The sequence below is a fragment of the Pezoporus flaviventris genome, unplaced genomic scaffold, assembly GCF_033815535.1.
Source record: "Pezoporus flaviventris isolate CSIRO_AGI_PZ_B2104156 unplaced genomic scaffold, CSIRO_AGI_Pfla_v1 ptg000015l, whole genome shotgun sequence".
Taxonomy (NCBI): Eukaryota; Metazoa; Chordata; class Aves; order Psittaciformes; family Psittacidae; genus Pezoporus; species Pezoporus flaviventris.
Genome location: NW_026892563.1, coordinates 7888457 through 7904439, shown reverse-complemented (window position 1 = coordinate 7904439; position 15983 = coordinate 7888457). Strand labels below are relative to the sequence as shown.

The following is a 15983-nucleotide window of genomic DNA, read 5'->3' as shown; positions in this document are numbered from 1 at the left end:
AGCTTTCTGTCAGTAATTATGCTTTTATGATTTCATTCATTAAAATATTTATCTGAATAGTACTAGATAGTTTAGACTCATATTTTGGCAATTAAATTCTGTAATGACTTAATAGTTTTCTGTATTTTTATAAAGCTTCTCCTAAAATTTACTTTAATACATTTTCAATATGATTTGAAAAACACTGCTTTCAATGTAGTGTTGTAATATACAAGATATTATACAAATCATTATAACTGTGTAATACCCCTACAAAGTAGACAGCATACAGTCTAAACAGATTTTTACTCAATAACCCATGAAAATTTAATTACAGGTACCTCTATGTTCATTTTTATTTATAATCAAACTTTAAAGGATCACATTGTAATTTAAAAAACACTTGTCTTTATTTCATAATTCTTTGTAGTCTTTTGAACTACAGTTTTAATATTTTAGAAGTTACTGTCATATAAGATAAATGCATGTGCATATATTTAAACTTAAAACTAGTCTTTAGGGTATCTGAGAAATGCTTTTGTGTACCTAAAAAAAAAACAACAACCAAAAAAACCAACAACCAGTTTGAATGTAAAATCACTTTTGCATTGAGGAGTAATGGCCTCAGATATTTTTCCTGGTGGGAGCATACCTTGTCTGTATTTCTTAGGGTAATTGTTCTCAGCAGTGCTTGTCTAGCAATTCTACTAATAACAGTTTCTCATTTTCTAACAAATTAAACATAAAAATAAGTGAATCACTCTCAATTATGTTGTATCAATATATTTTATGGGAATTCTTTTCCATTGCACTGCACTAGCTGCTTAAGTTAATTGTTTCTTTTATCTTTGATTTATAGTGAACCAACAAGGATAATATTTTTCTTCTGATCATTTGATTGCACACTGTTTTTGCAGAAAGAGTGTGTTTGATTAAGTTAGTGTATTAATGAACTATAAGTCATTTTTCAGTTAGCATATCTACAGATTCAGAACGTAGATTCTGGTCAGTAATATGTCAGAAATTGTGTACTATTTTAGATATAATTTTAAAATACTTTGATGAGTTTTCTCTCAAGTTGCCTGATGATACTATGAAAGTAATAAGAAATAAGAAGTGAGAAGCAAATCACTTTCCTATTTGTATTTTTCTTTTCTATGATTAATTTTTAATTTTCTTCCCAATGAAAACTGTTTTTTTTCCGTCAGAAGAAAGAAATCTGATTTTTTTTTTGCTACAATTTTGTCAGGCTTTAATTATTTATTTAATTATTTAATTAATTTTAATTTCATTTTTCCTTAGCAAGATTATGTCAAAATCTTGATTTTATATGTTTGAGTATGAGAAGATTATATTATGGTTGAGAGAAAATAAACTGAAATAATTTACAAGGTAGTTCTTTGAATAATTTCCTCTAATAATACTTCTGCTAAATATCTTTCAAAATAAACTGTTCAAAATAATATTAACAACATGAGTATTTTATTCAATTTCTTCTGATTACTGTCATGATTTTTTAATAGAAAATACAATCCGAATTAACAAGCCATGAGATTAGTTTGGAAGAAATGAAGAAACGAAACCAGGGTAAAGATGCTGCCAAAAGAGTGCTTTCCCAAATTGATGTGGCACAGGTATGCAATTTTTTTTCCTCAATTTTTCCTCCACTCATGCAAACAAATAACATGACTAGTATAATTACTATAGTATGAAGTGTTCTTAAGGTATCTCTTCTGTTTTAGGTTTTCCTTTCTAGCCAGGAAATTATAGTCGATAAAGCATGCCATCCATATCTTCTTACTGCTTATTTTTCTATTGCATCCTTTGTGTCTAGTTGGCAAAAGTTCTAGGGTACACAAGTGGTAGGAGGACCATATAAGAAATGTTTTGAATGTGCTGCAGTTGCAAGAAATATAACTACAGGGAGGATTTTTGGCATACCTTTTCAGGTATTTGAAAATATTTACAGCTAAAAGTATGTTAAATATTTGAAAATATTTGGTAGAAATGCATTGAAAAGATAGATCTGTGTTGAGCAGTATGTTGCAGTCATCAGTTTAAAATGTTAACTAATGTATTATTTTGTCTAGTTTAATAAACACAGACCAGTCTGAAATTGAAGAAGCCTTAATCAGCACTAACAAACAGTACTCAGTTTTTACCCATTAATCTATGATGGGTTCTTGCCTGTTTTTTGTGCCTTTTTTTTTTTTTTTTTTTTGGCCAGGGGGGAGGGGGATATTAGTGCCAATGTTTCTGAGGCTGCAGAGCTAATTGTCATAATTCATTAGGAAAGACAAATAATTTCCTTATGGTATTAACAGTAAACAAGGCCATCTTTTTGTTCATCTCTCAAATATTTCTGTATATCTTAGCTTCAGTTCTATATGTCGTTATGGAGAACAATGGCTTTTTAAGAGTTAATTAATTTGAAATGAACAAGTTGATTTCTTTTTAATATCTCCTTTTATCTACAGAACTACCTTCTCTTTGTTGAGAATATTTGTATTTCTCTATTTTGCTGCCTTTCTGCAAACTAGCTCACCTGATAGCCTCCACGGCAGCTGTGATGTTGCCCATACTCCATCAATGAAATGCAGGCATCAGATGACTGTGTACACAAATGTTTATAAATTCAACAGCATGCAAGGGAGCATGACCTTTTCTAGGTGCCTTTTTTTTTTTTTTTTAAATCTGTCTTTGTGAACGATTTTTTCACTTGGAAAGGCTTCTCTGGATGACCATGTGTATCAGTTTGAGTTTGAGCTTTTTGCATGCCATTAATTTTACTACTCCTTAGTTGTCTCCTTTCCAGACTGACAAGTATGTTAAATCATACTGAGAACTTTAGAAATATAGCTTTGATTGTCCTGTCATTCTTCTTTATATATTTTCTGTTTTTACAATAAGTTTTCAGAGAGGAGTTGATCAAAACTGCACATTATTCGGGCACAATATAGCTTTATACAGTGACTTTTATACAGTGACAGGTTTTTTTCCTTTTTCTTTTTTCTTTATTCAAAATTGTTTTTATTCTTCCAAATCATTCCAGATACCCACTTTGTCTGTTTTTATGTATTGAGCTAATATTTTTTTTGAAAACTGTTGGAGATAAATAGAAGTATATGATATAACTGTTAGAAATAAAGTGACAATACTAATAGGTAATCTAGATCCTACCTGTTGCACATCAAGTTTAGTGTTTCTTTTGTGGTATGCTTTGTTTAATTTTAGGGTGAATTAAATATAATTTCCTTGGATTTTTTTTTTTCCTGCAGATCCTCAGTACTATGCCTTCACTGACTCTTCAGAGATGGCTTTCATTTTATCTACCACTTGTATTGTCATTCCCTCTCTTTTCCTTCGTTTTTAATGTATTGACCAACATCATCAAGTTGAAATGTTACAGGAGAATTAAAAGCTAATTATGAATTTGGTGTATGCAAATACCCTAAAAAACCCCACAACCCATACCAAATAAAAACCACCGCTTATTCCTCCCCTGCGTTTCCTGTTGTTATTCAGTTATTCTCTTACTTATCTAAGGAAAGACTTCCTTTCTTACCCTCTTGGATCTCAATTTCATTAAGACTATTTAATGAGGAAAATTGTTGGAAGGAGTTGCTGGAAATCTACACAGTTTTTTGTGTTACGCAGAATTGTTTTCTGCTCGTGATTTCTGTCTTCTTGACAGATGTGGCAAGCTTTTTTACTAATGTTTATGTATAGGCTAATTCTATTCCTTATTACAGTTCTTCTCAAGTTTGTATAGTACAGACGACACTGTATTGTTATGAAGTGTCCAGGATTTAAAAATAAATCCAAAAGTGTTTTTTGCATATGCTGAGTTCCTGTCATTTATCTGTTTCATTGTGACATTTTTTCTTTTTTTTCAAACAGTGAAAAAACTTATTCTACTAGCACTTCACTCTGTACTTCTACAGAGAAATCAGTTCTTATTCAAAAAAGATCATTAAAATTCCCTTTCTTTTCTGTATTTTTAATTATTTCCCCTCCCCCTGAAATAGGACTCATGTGAGCAAGCAATATAATTAATGCACAAAGATAACAAATTATGAAAATTGTGAAATTAGAAGCTATGCTTGTCATAGATTTTTCTGCCTGAAAATTGCTTTCTTATTACTCTAGGTTATGTTTGGTTTTTTTTTAATTTAAATAGAAATCAATTTTATACTTGAAATCTCAGGGTTTGTGCTAGACCTGCTTACTGCCCAGCCATTTTATTCAGGTGTCTTTGAGGGACTAAAAGATTCAATTCTAATACCAATAAGCAGCAACATGGTGTTAGAGCTAATGTGCATCCAGACTGGAATGTGGATATGTTGTGTTCAAGCCCTTAAGCCTATGTTCTCATCCGTCCACCAGCATTTTGTGTATTGGAAAATACAAAACTCTCACTTTCTTCAGCTTTTTTTTTTGTCACTAGTTCTGCTGCATCCGGTGTCCTGGATGATATGAGGTTTTCTTTCATCTTGTGAAGACCAAGATTCTCTGTTGCTGGTATTTTTCTCCAGAGTTTTAAATTCTTTAAATAAAAATCTGTTGCTTGATAATGGATTCAAAGTATTCTGAAACAGGTCTAAAACTTGTCTTCAGTCTTAGTTTCAAGTCAATGTTGAATTGATTTCACATTAGCTACTTACTCTTGCTTTACAGAAAAAGCTGCAAGATGTCTCCATGAAGTTTCGCTTGTTTCAAAAGCCAGCCAATTTTGAACAGCGCCTACAAGAATGTAAAAGAATTTTAGATGAAGTGAAATTGCAGGTGCCCAAGTTGGAGACGAAGAGTGTTGAGCAGGAAGTAGTACAATCTCAGCTGGATCATTGCATGGTGAATATTTAAAGATGCTGTCTTTCTATATGTTTCCTGCCTGTTCTGCATTTAAAATTTAAAGTATTATGTATTGCAATATCAATGTTTCTTTGGGAGATGTTAGAAAAGATTCTGAGAAAAAATTGACAGCAAAGTTACTCAATGAAATTTGTAGAAACCTTTTTAGTTGAAGTTTGATATTTTTCAGGGAGAGAAAGGGTTGATCCTTTTTGCCCTACTTCTCTTGTTTGCAGATGAGATTAGAAGGACATCATACTCTTAAAATTCTATTCAATTCAAATTTTTCCTGGATATAATAACAATAGTTCTAACAGTCTTACAGTAACTTTTTCCTTTCTGTATGTTGTTCTCTTCTTCTGTGGGAGGCTAATCAAATGATTAATTTCGGTGAACTTTCAAACAATAGTCACGCACTTTCACTGTGTGAGAAGACCACTCAGGATCCCTTTCTGATTCCCCCTTCCCGTCTTGCAATTGAGTTTAGCACCCTGGATTTGCTCTATTTCTGCAATATGCTGTGGTCAGGGAGCTCCATGATGTGACCAATAGAGACACTGCAGTGCACAAGTCTACTCTCACCAGGAAACAATACATATAGGAAAACCATAGATTAAAGTTTCCATGAGATGGCAGCCTGTGACTTTCTTACAATTAAAGACCAAAAGATGACCTGGATATGTTCTAAAGAATATAAGAAAATATCTCTCTCTCTCTCTCTCTCTCTCTATATATATATATATGACTTTAATATCCCTGTAATTCTTCACCCCTTTACTGTTGAAGGAAAATCAATGGAAAGATAAACACTGTGTGCTTGATCACAATAAAATGGAGATTTAAGAGTGAAAATCAGGACAATCAGATCCTTGCCTTCAGATTTATGTTTTGTTTTGTGGGCTGTTTTTTGTTGTTGTTTTGGGTTTTTGGGGTTGGTTGGTTTGTTTGTTTTTTCTGGGGCAATGGCATGCCTGAATATTTTTTTCCCCTAAAAACCTCTTTCAGATCTAAATATAAGAATATAAATCAAAAAATAAGCATGGAACAAGTAAATGTTATTTCTTTGCATCTTGGGTTTTTTTTTTACTAAGTGCAATTACTATTAAATTCACATTCTTATTACAATTACATGATAATTAGAAGCCCTGAACTGTATTAAAGTACCTTCACTTGGCAGCTAGCTTTTGCAGCCCTATCATGTTCTGTGGAAGACTTACAGTATTTTTAGAGCATATTTATCTACAAAAAAAATCTCATAGGGTTTTTATTTCTAAAATCTAGTCATTGTATCCCATCAGGTATTAGCCAGTGTACATCATGCAATAGATTCCTAACTTGTTGACATTTTTTTCCATGCTGAAGAATGTATTTATCATATTAAGCACCTAAAAAGCAGTCAAACGATATACATATATACATTGAAGTAAATAAAATAATACTAATGTTAAAAATTGGCTTGGTAATTAGACTATAGATAAAATGTACTTGGGATTTTTTTTCTTGTCATATATGCTAGAAAAAAAGTATCGTCTTTACTGTCCAGTAAAGGTTTTACAGTGCTCAAAAAATTGCAGATTAAAAAAGTACAGTATAAATTATTTTGTAAGTCATTCTAAATTAGTAAGCTTACTTTCCAGCATTTTGCTGGAACACAGAATTAAGCTACGTGTCTCAACAATAAAGCTTCTCAACAGCTTCATATCTCCATTCTTCATGAACCTGCATAGTAATAGGCACTGTGTATCTCTGTGGAGTATTTTTCCACAGTGAAGTTTAGTGGAATTTCCAAGCCATGCCAGAATTTATTCTTAGGTTAAAAAGAAAAAAAAAAAAAATCAACTTCTGGTCTACTTTGATGCATGTTAAATGGGTATTTATTTGGCTGTTGAATAGTTTGAGTTACCAAGTCATGTGTTTAGATGATGATAGTGACTTTCTGCATACAGAAAGAGAGAATGCTTTCTTTTTTCTCATTATCGCTCCTTTGAAATATTAGGGAATGCATTGTTTTTAAAGATAGGTTATATGCCCTCACTGAACAGACTTTTATCCCTTATTTTCTGCTTAGTCATTGAAATAGTGCAGGAAAATGCAGTGAACTATGTAATATATTTTGACTTAACCTCATTATGTTAATGTTTCATGTTTTCTTATTTTTTTTTAATTTCTTGAGCAGTACTGCACTTAGTAAATATAGGGAAAATCTTCTATCCTGCCAGTCTCTTGATTTAGTAGCATGAAAACCTTAGATTTTTGAATTAGTTTAGTGGCTATTTGTAGTTTAAATACATCCAACAAGCTGTATGAGTTGGCAGAAGACATCTGTTGTTGTTCTAAATACTACGTTATCTAAATGAGATTGAAAACAACCTTAGTAATTTCTTAAAACAATTAGTGGTGGCCTGTACTTTCTATAACATTTCTAGGATTGGTTTTGGTGACAAGTCTTTGAAGCTGTTATTAGTAAAGATAGGCTGTTCTGAATGTGTTAATTTGAATTCCCTTTTTAGAAACTGATTAATTTTCTTACAGACATTTTTTTGTATACTCAGGTTGAGCTTTCTCTTCCTTAAATCACATACCATGATACCTTTCAATTCCTTTAGCTTTCAAATGGAAGTAGAAGGTGCTGGTTCATGTATGATGGTGTTTTTATACAGCAAACAATGCAAAGACTTCTAATGTATCTTTATAATTCCTTCAATAGTCTTTTCTGATTTACTTATTTTAATGGTGGTATTTCATATTTCTGTTTGATTAGAAATTATATAAAAGCCTAAGTGAAGTGAAGTCTGAAGTGGAAACAGTGATAAAAACTGGGAGGCAGATTGTTCAAAAACAGCAGACTGAGAACCCAAAAGAACTGGACGAAAGGCTTACAGCTTTGAAGTTGCAATATAATGAATTGGGTGCAAAGGTAAGCTGTGTGTTTTGGTACAAAACTACACCCTCTTTTTACCTGGCAAAGTAAAGATTAATTGCGGTATGGTAAGTAAATGAGGTTTTATTGGTTCTTTTCAAGACCTATTTTCTAAACAGTGGGACAGAAAGAATGGTGGAAAAGGCAATAATCAGGATGGCTATTCCTCATTATAGGAACCTTCTCTTAACTAATGAAAGAACAAGTCCAGAGGAGGGCCACGAGGATGATCAGGGGACTAGAGCACCTCCCGTATGAAGATAGGTTGAGAAAGTTGGGGCTGTTCAGCCTAGAGAAGAGAAGGCTACGTGGAGACCTCCTAGCAGCCTTCCAGTATCTGAAGGGGGGCTATAGGGATGCTGGGGAGGGACTCTTCATTAGGGACTGTAGTGACAGGACAGGGGGTAATGGGTTAAAACTTAAACAGAATAAGTTTAGATTGGATATAAGGAGGAAGTTCTTTACTGGAAGGATGGTGAGGCACTGGAATGGGTTGCCCAGGGAAGTTGTGAATGCTCTATCCCTGGCAGTGTTCAAGGCCAGGTTGGACAAAGCCTTGGGTGATATGGTTTACTATGAGGTGTCCCTGCCCATGGCAGGGGGGTTGGAACTGGATGATCTTAAGGTCCTTTACCACCCTAACTATTCTATGATTCTATGATTCTGTGATTCAAAACGTGCCCTCAGGATCTGAAATTAGCCATATTGCAAATTCACTCAATCTGCAGTGCTGTGTTTAGCTTTGTTTTAGAGAAAGTCACAAAAGCCCAGAGATGCAGAACTAAAAGAATCAGTTAATCCTCATCAGACCTAATTGATCGCATTGAGTAAAAATCTTTTTAAGGGAAAACTGATAATAGTTATAACATATAGTAAGTCTCAGGACTGAAATGTGTAGTCCGAGGGAAAAACACATATTCAAGCACAAACTCGCTTGTATCATTTCACGGGTACTGCTTCAGGAAGTTCCCCCATATTTGAAATAATCATAAAGCATTTTTTAAAGCAAATAGAATGCTTTAATATAAACAAGTTGAACAATGCTGAAGTGTTGTGCTCTCAAATGTACAGAAAAAATATTATAAGTTCTGTACATGCTCTCTTTTCTCTATATATTTTAGGTATAATAGCTAGACCCCCTGAGACTAGAAAGTCTTCCCCTTAAGAATGGGAAGGTGTAGGCATCTTAAAATTTATTTATTCCTCCTTTTCCTTTTCCTTTTCCTTTTCCTTTTCCTTTTCCTTTTCCTTTTCCTTTTCCTTTTCCTCTTTTCCTTTTCCTTTTCCTTTTCCTCTTTTCGTTTTCCTTTTCCTCTTTTCCTTTTCCTTTTCCTTCTCTTTCCTTCTTTTCTTTTGGTAGGTTTTGTGTTTTGGGTGGGCTTTTTTTTTTTTGTTTGTTTGTTTGTTTTGTTTTGTTTTGTGGTTTGGGTTTTTTTGTTTGTTTTTTTCCGTATACACATGTGTATATAAATACCTGCTAATAGTCCTAATCGCTTAGGTAGTATCAGACCTTAAAACCTCTCTTTGGCCTAGAAGTGAATGCTTACGAGTAATAAGAGAATATGAGTAAGTGTGTGCATTCACTTACTTGTATTCTCTCTCTTTCTGACACAAGTGCATAGAAGCAAAAAACTATATTACAATTTAGGTAGTTTATTACTTGTGAGTGGCTGTGATGTAGGTTCTGTAGCATACTTGTGCCAAATCTCTCTATGGTAATTCAGCAGAACAGGGAGCTGTACTCTAAAAGAGAGTAGCAGTAATAATGTTCTTGCTGCTTTCCTAAGGGCATTGCATGCAGTAGGTGCTATAACTTACAAGCATAGGCCTTCACGATCCTGCTGCACAGGAATTTTTCTCTGTAAAAAGGAAAGGCTGTAAAATACCTTTATTTTGCTTTAAATAATTGTTTTTCTCATTTTACTTTTATTTATTTTTTGTGAGTAAACTAGCACAGCTAAAAGAGCTTTAAAATAAATTTATGGAGATAATGCTGTTGATGTCACTTTATTATACAGAAGGCCTTTAGAGGGCACTGTTTCCTATGTTTCTTTAGAAATGCACTTTTATATTTAAAATGCAAAAACTGATTAAGCAGTAACCTCTGGATATATACAGTGTGTATGGAAATAGTGCAGTATTATTGATACTATATACAGAGTTTAGAGATGTCTATAGCAAAACAAATTTTCTTTCTGTGTTTGAGCATGCATCAAAAGGAGTGTGACCAGCAGGTTGAAGGAGAATCGTTAGGGTTGGAAAGGACCTTAAGATCATCTAATTCCAACCCCCATGCCACGGGCACAGACACCTCACACTAAACCATATCACCCAAGGCCTCATCCAACCTGGTCTTCAACACTGCCAGGGATGGAGCATTCACAACCTCCCTGGGCAATGCATTCCAGTGCCTCACCACCCTAACAGAAAAGAATTTCCTCCTTATATCCAATCTAAACTTCCCCTGTTGAAGTTTGAACCCGTTACCCCTTCTCCTATTGCTACAGTTCCTAATGAAGGGTCCATCCCCAGCATCCCTATAGGCCCCCTTCAGATACTGGAAGGCTGCTCTGAGGTCTCCACGCAGCCTTCTCCTCTCCAGGCTGAACAGCCCCAACTTCCTCAGCTTGTCTTCATACGGGAGGTGCTCCAGTCCCCTGATCATCCTAGTGGCCCTTCTCTGGACTTGTTCCAACAGTTCCATGTCCTTTTTATGTTGAGGACACCAGAACTGTACACAATACTCCAGGTAAGGTCTCACAAGAGCAGAGTAGAGGGGGCAGGATCACCTCCTTTGACCTGCTGGTCACACTCCTTTTGATGCAGCCCAGGATACGGTTGGCTTTCTGGGCTGCAAGAGCACACTGCCGCCTCATGTTCATTTTCTCATCAACCAACACCCCCAAGTCCTTCTCTGCAGGGCTGCTTTGAATCTCTTCTCTGCCCAACCTGTAGCTGTGCCTGGGATTGCTCCGACCCAGGTGTAGGACGTTGCACTTGGCATGGTTAAACTTTATGAGGTTGGCGTCAGCCCACTTCACAAGCATGTCAAGGTCCCTCTGGATGGCATTCCTTCTCTCCAGTGTATCAACCGAACCACACAGCTTGGTGTCATCGGCAAACTTGCTGAGGGTGCACTCAATCCCACTGTCCATGTCAGCGACAAAGATGTTAAACAAGACTGGTCCCAACACTGATCCCTGAGGGACACCACTCGTTACTGGTCTCCAGCTGGACATTGAGCCATTGACCACAACTCTTTGTGTGCGGCCATCCAGCCAGTTCTTTATCCACCGAGTGGTCCATCCATCAAATTGATGTCTCTCCAATTTAGAGTCAAGGATGTCGTGTGGGACAGTGTCGAACGCTTTACACATGTCCAGGTAGATGACATCAACTGCTCTACCCCTGTCCTTCAGTTCTGTAGCCCCATCATTGAAGGCCACCAAATTGGTCAGGCAGGATTTCCTCTTAGTGAAGCCATGCTGGCTGTCACCAAGCACCTTGTTGTTTTTCATGTGCCTTAGCATGCCTTCCAGGAGAATCTGCTCCAAGATTTTCCAGGTACAGAGGTGAGACTGATTGTTATGTAGCTCCCTGGGTCAGCCGTTTTCCCTTTCTTGAAAATGGGGGTTATATTTCCCTTTTTCCAGTCATCACAAACTTCACCTGACTTCCATGATTTTTCAAATATGATGGCCAGCAGCTTTGCAACTTCATTTGCCAGCTCCTTCAGGACCCGCGGATGGATTTCATCAGGTTCCATGGACTTGTGCACGTTCAGATTTTTAAGATGGTCTCAAACCAGTTCCTCTCGTACAGTGGGCCCAAGGTCTTCATTCTCACAGTCCCTGCATCTGCCTTCCAAAACTTGAGTGGTGCAGTCAGAGCCTTTGCCAGTGAAGACCGAAGCAAAGAAGTCATTCAGAACCTCAGCCTTCTCCAAGTCCTGTGTAGCCAGTTCTCCCAAGAGCTTCCTGAGGGGGCCTACATTCTCCATAGTCTGTTTTTTATTTGCTAGGTACCTGTAGAATTCCTTCCTGTTATCCTTAATATCCCTAGCCAAGCTTACTTCTAACTGGGCCTTAGCTTTCCTAATCTGGTCCCTAGCTTCTCGGACAACATCCCTGTACTCTTCCCATGCCACCTGTCCTTGCTTCCACTTATTATAAGCCTCTTTTTTTCATTTGAATTTTCCTCAGCAGCTCCTTATCCATCCAAGGAGGTCTCCTGGCCCTCCTGCTGCACTTCCTTCTAGTTGGGATGCAACACTCCTGAGCTTGCAGCAGGTGATCCTTGAATATCAATCAACAGTCTTGGGGCCCCCCTGCCCTCTAGGGCTGTATCCCATGGAACCTTCCTAAGCAGGTTCCTGAAGAGGCCAAAGTCTGCTCTTTTGAAGTCCAGGGCAGTGAGCTTGCTGCACACTCTTCTCACTGTCCTGAGGATCTCAAATTCGACCATCTCGTGATCGCTGCATCCAAGGCTGTCCTGGAGCATCACATTTCCAACGAGCCCTTCCCTGTTGGTGAGCACGAGGTCAAGCATGGCACCTCTCCTTGTTGGCTCCTCTATTACTTGCAGAAGGAAGTTGTCTTCTACACAATCGAGGAACCTCCTGGGTTGCTTGTGCCGGGCTGTACCGTCCTTCCAACAGATGTCAGGGTGGTTGAAGTCACCCCTGCGAGCAAGGGCCTGTGAGCGTGAGGCTTTTCCTATCTGTCTATTGAGTGCTTCATCCTCAGGCTCTCCTTGATCAGGCGGTCTGTAACAGATCCCCACAGTAATGTCTCCCATAGCTGTTTTCCCTTGAGCCCTGACCCACAAACTCTCTGTGGACTGCTCACCTGTCCCCAGCAGAGTTCCATACTCTCCAGCCTACCCCTAACATAAAGGGCAACTCCCCCTCCCCGCCTGCCAGGCCTGTCTTTTCTAAAGAGCCTGTAACCTTCCATTCCAACACTCCGGTCGTAGGAGCCATCCCACCATTTTTCTGCGATCCCTGTTAAATCATACCTCCGCAGATGTGCACGCATCTCTAATTCCTCTTGTTTGTTCCCCATGCTACGGGCATTTGTATAGAGGCATCTGAGCCGAGCTCCAACTAAGGCTGGCTCATCGGCTGGAGCAGCTGGGATATCTTTACATTGCTCCAAGCATTTATTTTAGGTGCTGGCAACGGACTGGGTGTGTTGGAATGGAGCCTCCTTGACCAGTCTGGCAAGCCTCCTACCAAAACTGCTCTTTCCCTTCTTTATCAGACCAGCTCCACCAGCCCTCACTAGACCTGACTTACAAACTTGGGCCCTGTGTTCAAGACGCCCAAACCCCTGATTATGACACCACACTTTTAAGCATTTATTAACCTGGCTAATCCTCCTAGCTCTTTTTAGGTCCTCCCCTGTACCCTGGAGAATTGATGAAAAGACCACCTGAGCTCCAGAGCCTTTAACCACCTCCCCCAGGGCTCTGTAGCCCTTCTTTATGTGCCCCAGGCTACTACTATCTATGTCCCTAGCACCCACATGTATCACCAGGAGTGGGTAATAGTCTGTGGGACTTACTAGAGCAGGCAGCCTCTCTGCCACATCCCTGATCCGTGCCCCCGGTAGGCAACACACCTCCCTTGAGACGGGGTCTGGCTGGCAGACAAGTGCTTCTGTCCCTTTCAGTGTAGAGTCCCCTACTACTACAACCTGCCACTTTTTCTTAGCAGCACCAGTAGAGATCTTCTTTACCAAGGTAAGCCAGCTGTTTCTGGCGCGGGTGCGTTTCCTCATTAGCCCCCTGCAGGACAGCAAGGTCCTTTCCAGCCCTAACTATTCTATGATTCTATGATTCTATGTATCAGTAAGTTAATCTTGTAGTATACCAGGTGTTTAGAATTCTAACCCAGGTAGTCAGGCTAGTACACTCTGCCTTTTATTGCAGTTAGGTACCTGCAAATAGTTATTTATAATGACTATTAATCCTTGTCAGAAGAAGAGTTGAAAAACATATGTGAATTTATGACTTCATTTGTGAATGGGGTTCTAAATAGCTGTGTTTTGTGGTCCTTCCAGGGATTTACCTCTTGGCTTGACTATGAATTCTGATGTCTCATTTAATAAATTTGGCATACATGAAGGCATATAAAGCATATTCAGTGAAGATATGTTCTGACATTTTAGTGGCAACCGTCTGTAGAGTGATAATGTACAATCAGAGACACTTTACGGCTTGTTCCCTGGGCAAATCTGATCTGTTTATTCAGGGATAAGAAAAGCCATGTACCTAACTTTGTAGCATCTTATTACATTTTGAAACCTCAAACTGTCCTTGGCAGTTGATCTAGGAATCACTTTGATCATTGTGCTACTGCTACTCAAACAGTGTCAAAACCCAAACTGTTAAAGCAAATGATGATAGCAGTTTTGGATACCCGACACTAGACAGTTTTTTTTTTTGTATAAAAATACTAAAAAATCAGTATCTCACTTGATTGCAATAGACATGCAGGTTAATTAGTAATTTCTTTTAAATATTAGTGACCTATGGAACACTTTTATTTCACCTTTTTTGGCTGGGCTTTTTTAAACTTTAGCACAGCAGGATTTATTTTTTTATATTTTCTAACTACTGGTTGCCTAATGTCTATTGTGGTACAGCTTCTCATCTGAGATGTCATCCTTTGACTTTCTGCCTTCTCTACTAAGTATATGCAGTCTTCTCTCTCTTTCCCTGGATATGCTCAGAGGCTTGGAGGGAAGCTTTTATTTCCCATCTTCCTCCAGGTTGCACCAAAATTCAGTGTAAGACAGTCAAGACAACATAAACACTCAGCCTTCCTTCCAGTTACTATATAATATGCCTGAAAGAACTAAAACCAATTGTCCATAGTACTTCATATCCAAAATATTCAGCAAATTGAAAACTCAACTAACTGTGTTGCCTTAGTTTGACATTTTTCAGTGACTTTTGTATTTCAAGATTTTGAGGGTTTTTAGCAGAGAATTTTTTTTTATTGTGTGTAGTGTAGCTACATAGAAAAAACCTTGAGGGTTCAATATCACTATATGGCTATCTATATGAAAATATTCTCTTTGAAGGGTTTTGACATCTATTTTACATCTCAAGGAAAGACTGTTTATTCAGTTGTTCCAAATTAATTTACTATGTTTGACTTCAAAACAGAGGAGGAGGTCAGCATAAATTTGCTGCTAGCTCAAACTCAGTGTGTCTTCATGCAGCTATTTTTCTCATAGGTGTTTGCATTCTAGAGCAAAATTACAGATATTGAGAGAACTAGGCAAGATATAACCTTATTAATAGTGCACCTTGGCTGTGAATTTGCAAGTTAAGTTTTTATAGCAAAGTGGCACATAGAAAATGGTATATATAAAAAAATCATTAAACCTGTTTGACTGAAAAGTTAAGAAACGCATGTTTTCTTTCTGCAGGTGACAGAAAAAAAGCAAGAGTTAGAGAAATGCTTAAAATTGTCCCGGAAGCTACGGAAAGAAATTAATGCTATGACAGAATGGCTTGCAGCAACAGATGCAGAATTGACAAAGAGATCAGCTGTGCACGGGATGCCTAGTAATTTGGATGCTGAAATTGCCTGGGGCAAGGTAACAATGTAACACACACTGTACCTTTATGTACCTCAGTTTATGCATATTACAGAAAGATAGATTTCTTTCCTTATAAAGAAAGAAAAAAAAAACAAACCTGCCATTTTAATTAGTGCAAATTTTTAACTGTTAGGCATTATCTCTAATTATCTAATAATCTCTAATATCATTGCCCTAACATTAATGCTCCAAAAAGTTAAATCATCTCGTCTCTGCATGTATCAATAGCACAATTCACTTTCATATTGCAGTAACCTTCACTGAGGTGAATTTAAAGTTAGAATTTAATTTTTCAGAGTTATCTATCCAATATTCATGTAAATAGAGATCCATATAAACAGAGATCCTTTTCTCTCTCAGCCCATGCTACTCATTATAAAAGTATTTCACAGTAAAACAACTCCAGTGGATGAAAGGTAAAGGATGTCAGACACTATATATATTCCACACATTCAGACAGTGGCCAGGAGTTGGGGTGTTTGTTTTCCTTACCCTTTTCAGTTTAGAACTCATTTGTTTTCATTCTGGGGACTTCTTACTTCCATGGACATCACCTTGAACTCTTATTTTAGGTTAAAACTTAAAGCATAAATGAAACTTCCCTCAAAATTACTACACAT

General features: G+C 37.3%; 1 protein-coding gene across 14 annotated transcripts in view; it reads left to right on the top strand.

The window, feature by feature from the left end:
• The window catches only part of DMD (dystrophin), a 1205254-nt gene that overhangs the window by 550038 nt on the left and 639233 nt on the right, over positions 1–15983 (top strand). For all 14 annotated transcript variants that reach the window (XM_061453343.1, XM_061453346.1, XM_061453349.1 and 11 more), the window contains 4 exons: positions 1503–1613; positions 4657–4830; positions 7592–7747; positions 15190–15360. In XM_061453343.1, coding sequence (XP_061309327.1) covers positions 1503–1613; positions 4657–4830; positions 7592–7747; positions 15190–15360 — 612 coding nt within the window. The remainder of the gene's footprint in view (positions 1–1502; positions 1614–4656; positions 4831–7591; positions 7748–15189; positions 15361–15983) is intronic.